Source organism: Patiria miniata, unplaced genomic scaffold, assembly GCF_015706575.1.
Source record: "Patiria miniata isolate m_02_andy unplaced genomic scaffold, ASM1570657v1 HiC_scaffold_1, whole genome shotgun sequence".
NCBI lineage: Eukaryota > Metazoa > Echinodermata > Asteroidea > Valvatida > Asterinidae > Patiria > Patiria miniata.
This window is the reverse complement of record NW_024037047.1, coordinates 12,141,809-12,153,273: the sequence shown is the minus strand read 5'-3', so window position 1 is coordinate 12,153,273 and position 11,465 is coordinate 12,141,809. Positions and strand designations below refer to the sequence as shown.

The 11,465-nt window shown below is 40.7% G+C and overlaps 1 protein-coding gene across 1 annotated transcript; it reads left to right on the top strand.

The window, feature by feature from the left end:
- Positions 1–2,245: 2,245 nt before the first annotated feature.
- LOC119723425 (F-box/WD repeat-containing protein 7-like) lies at positions 2,246–9,263 on the top strand. Its single transcript, XM_038194065.1, has 3 exons — positions 2,246–2,335; positions 4,837–4,880; positions 6,288–9,263. The coding sequence occupies exon 3, from the start codon at positions 6,295–6,297 to the stop codon at positions 7,840–7,842; it is 1,548 nt and encodes a 515-aa protein (XP_038049993.1). The 5' UTR covers positions 2,246–2,335; positions 4,837–4,880; positions 6,288–6,294; the 3' UTR covers positions 7,843–9,263.
- The last annotated feature ends 2,202 nt before the right edge of the window (positions 9,264–11,465 follow it).

Below are 11,465 nucleotides of genomic sequence, written 5' to 3'. Positions count from 1 at the left end.
CGTCCACACCTTGAATATTGTATCCAAGCATGGAGCCCAAGTCTCAAGAAAGATGTGACGGTGTTAGAAAAGGTACAGCGCATGGCAACCTAGATCATTCCAAGCTTGAAAAACAAAACTTATACAGAGAGATTATTGGAGTTGGACCTGTACAGTTTGGAAGCAAGAAGACAACGAGGTGACCTGATCGAGGTTTATAAGATCCTAAACGGCTTGGAAGGCATTGAGGAAAGCAAGCTTTTCAGAGACACGACAACCCATTCCAAGTCAGAGGTCACAACCTAAAGCTCGATCTACAAACCAGGATTAAAGAAAGGATTGAACCAACCTCGTCCCCAGGGTGTCGAGCAGCACGCGCCCACCACTACCTGCTCTCTCACCCTGGTATTGGATCATTTGCATGTGCAAGATTTTTGAACACGTATGCAAATGAGGAACAGTCTGGTGCCTGGATATGCGTTACACATTAGCGTTTGTTTTTGTATGCGTTGTCTGGGGTAAAAACAGAGTCAATTCGTAGCAGCGCGAGCACGGCGTGAGTTACGAAAACACGATTTTTGAAATCAAACTGTTACGATCTTATCGAGACAACATGCAGTATCATATTCCATACTAATATGAGCAAATTGGAAAGGAAATTAGTATTTTTGAGAAGGCGTGGACGAATGATCGCGAAAACACGTACTGCACGTTAATTGTGAATAATAGCAGAAAGTACACGATAAAAATCCATTACTAGCCAATTGCGCTATCCAATCAGGATACAGGAAGAAAGTTTCCTATCCATGCAGGGTTTACTATTGGAAACGCGGTTGGAAATAAAGTAAGCACTGGGGACGAGGTTGGGGTTGAACTGCAGAAAAAACTTCGTTTCCATCCGAGTTATTTCTGAATGGAACAACCTCCCATCACATGTGGTGAATGCAACCTCAACAAACCTGTTTAAGAACCATCTTGATGCCTAGTGGAAAGAAATTGGATATGGGGTCACAAAGGCTTAGCCTATTCTATTCCCATCAACCTAAGTAAGTAAGTAAGTAAGTAAGCAAAATTTAAGACTTGCCATTTTGTGATCAGGGTCGATGATACTATGCTATGAGACCATACAGGGATTTGTTCCCGAGTTTTGATCAAACCCCTATCCAGCTCTCAGTCTAATCTGATAGCATGGATCATCAATTTCACAAATTTTCATGAGTGCGTGGAAGAATTAAACGTGTTCGTCTGATGCGCTTTGTCTGAATTATAATTAAGGGAAAATCATTTATCATATCCAGGTAACCCAGTATTCTTCTAAGAAGAACGGGAAACAATAATGACATGATCTAATGTGGAAATGCAGATTAAAATATGTGGAAAATTCGTCCGCATCATCACAGAAACTGCTCTCACATTTGCAGCTAGCCTTTTTGCCAATTTGCATTAGGCTGGTTTACACGCAAACATTACCATTGTGATTTTGAGTTCTAGGGGTGTAAACCTCCTCATCCATTCAAGATTCGGCTAGCACTTAAAATCACATTGACATGTTGTAATATTGCCTTAATTAAGATTCAAATTACATTATAAACAATCTATAGTCATATAAAGGTGTTACGAAATTGCGTAAATTTAAGTTAAAACAAGCTAGGTTGCGTCACGACGAAATCTGATTCCCAGTGAACCTCAGCACATAGACAAGGCAACCTGTCCTATTTTGCAAGGGTTTGTTTGAAAACATTGACTTTTTTTCTAAACAAATCTACCCTTTTTTTCAAATTTGTTATTTTTTTCTGTTAAATAACCATTTTTGCAGAATTCTGCCAGAAATCTGCCAAAAAATCCATTCTGTCAATTTTTCTGTAAAACTCATTTTTAACAAAAATCTGTCAAAGTTAGCCGAAAATCGGCTAAAACGGTCACTCTGGACGAGCTCCTGTATAACGTCCAGGCGCGGTTCTGGCACGGTTCAAGAGCCTATAGTTGGGGCTAGCAGGGGTGGATCCAGAAATTTAATTCGTTGACGTCCTTGTTGCATTCCTTGGTTGTGAAATATAGTTGTGGGAAGGAAAACAAGTGCCAAAAGGACACACATGTAACGAAAATAGTCCCTCATCATTACCTTCCTCCCTGCCGTCTACTTAGTTTAGCCCTCAGTCCTCACCCATCACACCCCTTAGCTGTGTGTGGATCAGGCCAGCCAGGAATTTGAAATAGCCATGTGCACTTCAGTGCAGTCTGCTAGGTGCTGTGCAGACTGAAAACAAGTGCGCTTGGGTACAGGTTGTCTGTGGAGGGCTGTGAAGACCAGTGCAGGGTTTGCCTGGGCGTGGCAACAGGGAAAGCATTGCACCGCGTAAGTTGTATGTAGTGCAGGGCAACTTAGTTAAATTCCCCCTTGGTTGGGAGTAGAGTTATGGTGTTTTTACCGGATTTATCATTTCATATATCATCTCAGCAAAGGTCGGTTATTGCAAGAATGATGATAAGAGTGGGTCTGAGAAACGTATATTTTCAATGTTTAGGAAATGCTTAAAACATTTCTAGACTCTCCATAGACTTTGTACACAACCACTGTAGTAGCCCCTTAGATGTGGCCAATTTACTGGACTACCTCCGTAAACATAGGTCACACGTCCACATGTACAAAAACGTGTCGAACTTTGTCAAATTTAGATTTTCACATTTAGGCTTAGTTTGTAGTTTTTTTGCTTTAGAAGCACACTCAACCCCTTTATATGCTAATCAGAAAGTGCTGCCTTTTTCAGATGTCTATTTTTCGTGAAATTTCCAGATTCATTGGCACACGTTTGCGTATCAAAATTTCAACATAAAATTTCACAAAAATTAGACATCTGAAAGGCAGCACCTTCTGATTAGCATATAAAGAGGGTGAGCTTTGCTTCTAAAGCAAAAAAACTACAAACTAAGCTTAAATGTGAAAATCGAAATTTGACAAAGTTCGACACGTTTTTGTACACGTGGCCGTGTGGCCTATGTTTACGGATCGAGGTAGTCCAGTAAATTAGCCATATTTATGGGGCTATACTAGCGTCAGGTTGCAAAATTCTTTCCCTTTCCTTGTATTTTGTACAACAAATTCCTGTATAAATTAATTAGTTTATTTGAACTGCTGTCCTAACTCGCCCCGTATAAGTAGTGATGAAAAGTTGCAACAAGAAGATAGTGGATATTTTGCCGTAACCGGGAGTATATACCTCCTTACTCTATTTTACCATCAGCGTACCTTCCTAGAAAGGCCACACTTGGAACATGTACGCAAATATGTAGAACTTTGGCAAGTTTATGTTTCACATTTGTTTGTAGTTTATTTACGCTTTAAAAGCACACGCACCCTCTTTAACTGAGCGATACAAATTATTCCCCTCCCCCCTTTGTAGACGTCTAAATTTCGTGTAATTTCTAGGTTCCTTTTGCTCACATTAGCGTATCTAAATTCCAACATGAAATTATAAGAAAAATAGACGCCTGAAGAAGGAGGAAATAATTATATCGCTTTCAAGAGGGAACGTGTGTTTCTAAAGCATAAATAAACTACAAAGTCTAAATGTGAAAATAAAAAGTTGACAAAGTTCTACATGTTCGGATTCATATCCAAGTGTGGCCTATATTTACGGAGGTAGTCCAGTAAATTGGTCGTATTTATGGGGCCAGGTATATTGTTGGTATTAAGTCAACTAGGTTGCTGTGACGGTACATTAATAGAAACGGCTGTCATCGAGCTTGTATAGTCTGGTGATCGAATTATCCCTGGTACGAATCCACAAATGCACATTTTTCATCTACTATTTACTTCCCCAAATTTATAGTTGAGTTTTAATTTAACGGAAAAGAAGAGTCCAAGAACCTTAGTGTCTTGCAGTGATTCCACCGAAACTATACTGACATGGGTTCTCAGAGCGCACTGACGGCAAACTAGCGTTAGGAAGTATAAAGTCAGTGACAGCAAAATATCCACTGGCTTATAAGTAGGCGGATCCAATTTTTCTTAAAAGTTTGCTTGGAGCCTATCTTTCCCCCCCCCCTAGCCCCATAAATGTGGCCAATTTACTGGACTGAAATTTACTAAGCGAAATAAAGGCCACATTTATTTTCACATTTAGGCTTTGTTCGTAGATTTTTTTTCTTTAGAAGCATACTCACCCCATTATAGGATAGTAAAAAAAGTGCTGCCTTTTTCAGATGTCATTTTTGCGTGTAATTTCATTTTGCAATTTTGATACGCAATATTTATTTTGTGCAAACGAATCTGGAAACTACACGAATAATAGACGTCTGACAAATGCAGCAAATTTTTTATCCTATAAATAGTGTCCGGCAGTATGCTTTAAAGCAAAACAAACTCTACAAACAGAGCATCAATGTAAAAATCGAAAATTTACAAAGTTCTAAATGTTCGGGTACATGTTCCAAGTGTTGCCTTTATTTACGGCAAATAGGCCACATTTATGGGGCTCCTCCTCCCCTGTTTGATTTCTTTTGCCTCGCGAGGCGAAAATATCGCCGAGAATTTTTTTGGCTCCGCATTTAGCGCGTAGCTCCCATTCGCGGGGGCCGGAGGATTGAGCTGCGAGCTGAGCTAAACAGATTCACTATAGTCAATGAAAGCACATTGTTCTTCTTTGTCGGTCTAGTGATTTTAAAATAAAATGGGGACAAACGCCAGCAGGCTATAGAAGATTTGGACACATAGGCCTAATCACGAGTGCACTTTGCGTGATTTCATTGGCTGGTTAATCTTTTTAGCTCAGCACGTAGCTCCCCTTTGGAGTGGGTTTAAATAGAAACAATGTTCTATTCGGAGTTAATTAAATTGTTTGTGTTTTTCATCTTCAGGTTCGTTAGTCACTGGCTGATTTCAAGTGAAGTTACAAAATAAGGTATTGAGTTCATTGTGCAAATCTTTAGGATAATTTGAGGCATTAATATGATTCATCTCTGATCAGACAGACCTTCTCTTTAAGAATTTTTCACATTACACGATAGTGCTGGACGATACGATAATATCGCCGCAATGCGATATTTGTCAAAAACAATTCGGAATTGCATACGTTTTGATGAAGTTACGATAATAAGGTATTATTTCTTTTGAGTTCATTGTGTAAATTTGCCATATCATCTTTAGGATAATTTGAGGCATTTACATGTGATTCATTTCTGATCGAACAAACCTTCTCTTTGACAATGTTCACATTACACGAATACACGATGTATCTAGGAACAAATCCAAAGTGTACACCCGACAATAAAAAGCTGATATAGCATTAATGTTAAAGGTACGACCCGCAATAGAATGATCGCACTCGTGATGTTGGTATGAACATCAGAATCAGGTATGCAAAGGAGATCAGCAACAGGTTAGAACTGTTAGTTGTGTACTCACTTCCTGCTAGCCTCATGTACGCATATTCTGTGCATACCTTAGAAACATACCCTACTCTCGAATAATTACAAAAAGTTGAAGACTTCATTATTGCCAAACCGCGATCTATGCCATTGCGTTTCCTTTTAGAATCCTGTTCTCTCCTTTTGCTGCCAAAAATCAATTTCGATGGCTGTTATACAGTATGTCCCCAAAACAGTGTCCGTCTGACTATTTTAAAAAATAACTACAATTTAATTTAACCATAATAAAAAAAATTGTAAATTGTTAATTGTACCCTTTATCCTATGCCCAAACTCCTGTTGATTTAATTTAATGTCCATCATGCCTCGCTGCACAATGGTCAATTGATCGCAGCAACATTTTTGGACACTGTGCCCAAGTTCCATGCCCGAATCGATTTCAGTGCCGTGTTATGTACATGTACTGTGTAAAATGTTGTGAAAAGGGCTGATGTTGTTGGGGATCGGGAATCATTTGCCCTTGAGCATTAAACTGATGCATGATTCCAATCCCAACTGCAGCCCTTTTCACAACATGCAGGATTTTACACATCTTACATAACAAAGCACTGAAACTGATTTTGGTCACAGTGTTCAGTGCTGTTGTGATCAATTGACCATTGTGCAGTGAGGCATGAGGGAAAAAATTATTTGAACAATTAACAATTTCCAATATGACTTCATGGTTTATAGTCAGATGGACACTTTTAAGGAACATACTGTATACTTAAGCACAAGTTAAGATTACAATAAAGCAATGCGAAGTCTAGAAATAGCTGTTAAACTGTTTTTGTTCTTTATAGTGTCATAACCGTGCCAAATGTTCCCCTTTTTCTTTTGTATTGGAAATAAACTCTTCATATCCTCAAGCATCTGTTTCTTACCTTTTCTTTCTTTCAAAGTGAGTGAATGATGGCATCCTCCCTTCAGCGAGTGGAATTTGGTAGTCTTCCTAATGAGATGCTGCTTCAAGTTCTGCAATATTTAACACCCAAAGATCTTTGTCATGTTGCATTGTGCAATAAATCTTTGAGAGAAACAACCAATCATGATGCTCTGTGGCGCCCTCTTTGTCAAGCAGAAGGATGGAGGCACATTGGTAGAGCTGAAGACCTTGACGAAAGCACTGCATTCATTCCTGTGGACAAGCAGAGCAATGGTAAAGATGTGAACTTCTCGTTCGATACCGTTGTTAGTGGTACTGACTGGCCTGGACTGATGGACACGTGCAAATGGAAGACGGTCTACATGAAAGCACATCATCTCGCAAGGAAATGGAGGGATAACAGTCACCACGTTGTCTCTTTCGAGTTTGGCTCGGAGGGATGTGCTGGTCGGTTCAGTCCAACAATATGGGATTCTCCCACTCATTTGCGGATATATAATCTACATGGAGAGGGTACCTACCTAGCAGCAGGAGTTTCGAATGGCACAGTCATGGTGTGGGATATGTACAGTGGGAAACTACAGCACACCATACACGTAGACATCTGTGACAAAAGCGAATGCTTGAAAATTAAAAATGGCATCATAGCTGTAGGTTGTAGAGATGGGATGATTCGTACATACTCTGCCAAAACAGGGCAACAACTGCAGGCTATGTCTCGTCATCGACTTCCAGTATCCAAATTGTTTATTGACGATGACACAATTGTCAGTGTCGCTCAGCCTACAGGCCGACAGCACACAATTATGGACAGTGACATCCGAGTTTGGAGTTCAGCAAATGGTGACCTTCGTTTTCTTTTTCGCAGAGAGGACAATTCCAGATCTAAGATGGAACTCATGGATTATGCGGATAAAACGGTGGCCGCTGTTTATGTTGACCGATCAATTCGGTTTTGGAATGCACAGAGCGGTGTATGCATGCATGTCATAATAACGATTTTAATGTGTAACTTTGTAGACAGGTTTACTTATTGCCATCTCAGCAACGGAACTCTCATCATTGGTGATGAGACCAACACAGTAGAATTGTTTGATGTGAAATCAGGGGAGTGCTACAAGACATACCACATTCGTTTTGATCGTGACGATGACAAAAGCGATAAGAAAACATCGTCATATGAGTTCTCTGGTGAGTTTCTCGCAATCTTTGGTCCACAATCAATGTGGGGTACTGATGTTAGTGTCTATACCCTAGACGGCAAGTACATTGGGAAGATCAAGACTTCTGGAGATTGTAAAGGTGTACTGAACTCAAGTTGTGTCCGCGGCAATAAATTGATTGTCTGCGATGAGATGACAGGTGCCAGCTCATTGTGGATGATTGACAGAGCGAATGGCCTCCAGGCTGTGAAAGATTTGAGAGGGATTATGTTTCATGATCTTGTGGGGACTAAATTGCTAGGATTTTGGATGAGTGACACTAAACTAGCTTTCGCTCATTACTTCGATGAAACGTTGGAAGAGGGCCTGGACCAGGTACCACACATCGTAGTTCACCACTATTGGTGAAGGGATGAGGGGTGAGTTGGACATCTGGATTCTCATTGCTACAAGAAAGACTCTACAGCGTGTTGATATTTTGGGCAGACTGTGACATAATTTGCTGAATATGGTTGCTCAGTGTTTGGTCAGCTAATTCAATATGTTCACAGCATTATGTGGTGTATCGTGATCCGTGCCCACAGCATTAGCCAGAACATCGGCTAATGTTTGCAACCTACATGTACAGTTAGCCAAGGGTTGGCACATCTCAATTTTGTTTCCAAGAATATTTTAATAACACAGCTCCTTTGCTTATACGCATTGATTTTCTACCAATTGTTTCTTTAATAAAAAGTCATCTTTTTTGGTAAAAAGATGAGAAAACAAAGATTTTTGAGTTAAACACGAACAAATATAAACAGCAAGGATGTGGTCAATTATTATAGAATACAACAAAGAGGCATGTTGGCCTAGAAAAATTACCAGGTATAAAAAACAAAACGGTAGTGGAGAGGAGGTAGGTGTAAAATTTATCCAAAATATATTATTTGATATTTTACGACAATATAACCATTTACTAATACCCCTCGGATGATCAGCAACTGGTATGTTAAAACAAAAACAATGACATTGTACTTGCACCAATCGTGCAGTGGAATGGGCGTTAATCCAATGCTGAATCCAAGACTCCTTCAGAATTTTGTCTTTTTCCCAAAGCAATTCTAAGTTTGCTTTATTTCAGTCATTTAATGAACTTTAAACAAAATGTGTATTATGCTACAACATAGAGTAAAACTTTAACACATAAGTGATCTTTTTAACTACACAAGTGTTGAAAATGAACATTGGAAAAAAGTGAATTCAAAAAGCGTGAATTCGATTCTTAGTTGGTTGGAATAGTCTGTAATAAGCTTGGTAATCTCGATGTCAATTGGTTACCAAATAGGAATCAAGACATGTCTCTGTCCTCACTATTTATGTTTGGGGGAAGAGACAAAGCTGCAACATTGAACAATATCGACCTCAATAGCACCGTGATCGAAAGTATTATATTAAGATATATCAGAAGTTGAAATTGTATAACGGTTTACCAAAATGGAATAGTGATATTTCAGAAAGAGCGAAAACAAGATAGGCATTTCTTTGACTGAAGCCACAGAAACTAATTTGAAATAGTGAAGTTGGAATTGTATAACGGTTTACCAAAATGGAATAGTGATATTTCAGAAAGAGCGAAAACAAGATAGGCATTTCTTTGACTGCAGCCACAGAAACTAATTTGAAATAGTGCTTTCCTAAAATGTAATTAACGCCAGTAAAAAGCAGGGTTGGTTCATTTGTTTGTGTTCCCTTTTTTCCCTGGTCACATTCCCTTCAATGCATGTATACTGTCGTCATTTGTTCATTCATTTGCGTTAAAATAAAGGGTGATGACCAAATGCAGAGTTTCCCGTTTGTGCAAATGTTTACTTAATGTAATAATGACTTTCAATTTATCATTTATTTCTGGTAATGAAACCAAGGTTCCTCAAAAGTGCTTTGGGAACTGTAGATGGAAATCCTGATGAAACTAGCTGTAGAGAGAGAGAAGAAATTACAGGTAGGAAACCCAATCCACACATTGCCCAGGCCTGCAGGAATTCTGGCCCACTGCGCTAAACCCGAATCCCTTTGAAAGTTTTGCGTATAGGGGGTTTTCGAAACCTTTGCTTTAGCTTCGGCTTCGGCTTCGCCTGCTACTTCTGAACCACTGAGAGGCAAACTAAACGAAAATATTCCAACTTTTGTCTTCATATCAACCTATTGAATGTTCCTGAAGCATAAAAGGCACCAAGTGGCGTAGCCACGGGCGGGCGTGGGGGCGACAGCCCCCCCCCCCCCCTGAAACCTTGTCGCCCCCACTGAGATTGATCTACATGACGCCCCCATGAAATGTTCCAGCCCCCCAGCAACCCCCCCCCTGAAAAATTCCTGGCTACGCCACTGCAGGCACCAAAAAGTAGCTGGAGTCGCCGAAGTCGGGGCCTAAAATGTCATTAAGCCGAAGACGAAGCCAAAGCCAAAGCCAGTCGTTTCGAAAACGCCCCCCCCATAGGGCGTTTTGACAGTCAGTTTCATATAAAGCTCCCAACTGTGACAACAATTTTGTGTGTGCGTGTAACAAACGTTTCACTGGTTTGAGACATACTGACATTTTCACATTTGTATATACTTAATCTTGGATAAATAAAGACGAAAGGCAGTCGATTTTTTGTATACGGTTGGTTCTACTAGCGGCGGAAACGGAAACTTGTTCAAATGGGGGAATGCCCTCCTCTTGGCAAGGTCACGAATAATCGAATGATGGGTAAACATAAAACAATAAGTTGTGCAGCCTACTGTCTCTGGAGATAATGAAGTTTAGCGCCTCCCCTCCGCCGATTTCTTTTCCAAAGTCACGAATATTTCAATAGTTTGGATCGGGCCCAGTATATTTATTCATGAAACAGAACAATGATATCAAGGGCATTGTTGCACTGTGCAGTTATACCTTTAAAACACTTTAAAGTACGGACGTCGTCGAGTTACCACAGTAGCCTAGTGGATAGCGAGATGAGCTATGGATACAAAGATCCCTGGTTCGAATCCAAGTCGTTGCTGCTCATTTTCATCGACTATTTTGCCTCTCTAAATTTATCGTTGAGATAATTTTATTTTAAGGGGAAAAAAGTGAACGAGAGCCCAAGCGTCTTGCAACGATTCAAAGGAACACTGAATTATGCACCTACCTACGGTAAAAAAAATCGCGGCCGGCAATCCCTGTCAAAACTGTTCCACCGCCACTGGTTGGTTAACGTGTGAGCAGGCGCTTTACTCCAGCAAGTTATGGCGTAAGATTTATCATAAATGATCCCGCCGCATCGACTTCGATCCTTCTCAATTCGGCGTCGTCTAATAACGCCCCCTTTACACAGACTGGCTGCGACCTTTGTACCACCTATGAACGACCAAAAATGGCCAGGACGCTCAATGGTCGCCTAAACCCAGAAAATCCTGTTTCTATGTAACTGCTCCAGCGATCCTTGTGCCTCCCTTGAAACACCAAAACTGCAATATTCGGGCATTTTCATGTCGAGCTACGAGCGACCTGTGTGTCCACTGAGCCACTTGCCTGCCTCCCCTGTGCTCCCCTTGTGCAACCTAAGGCAACCAACGCCGAATTGCGGCACAGCAGTGGCCAAAGTCATCGTTCAATCGGTCGGCCAAAGGAGGCACAAGGGAGGCAGAAGCATCGCCGAGATGGACGGAAAATGTGCAACAGAACTGATCTCAAGGGCGGATCCAGAACCCAATTTTGGGGGGCTAAATAAATTTTGGTCCCCCATAAAAGTGGGTCAAAAAAATTACGGTGTGGGGTTCGGGGCGCCCGCTTAAGGGGCCCCGAAAATTGTTTGGATTCTAGATGCTCTGTGGTGCGATCTGAAGCAATTTCTGACCACTTTAACCAATGTTTTTTGAGGAAAAGATGGTGGTGTACTCATTGCCTGCCTTTATTGCGACTTCACATTAAAAAAAATAGTTTCGTTTTAAGGGGGTCATGGCCCCCTTTGCCCCGCTCCCCCCCCCCCCCGGATCCGCCCTTGACTGATCTATAATTAAGTGGCGACCAT

Bases quoted from the DNA above. Each gene is read 5' to 3' on its own strand.
- LOC119723425 (XM_038194065.1), top strand. From the start codon at position 6,295: ATGATGGCATCCTCCCTTCAGCGAGTGGAATTTGGTAGTCTTCCTAAT.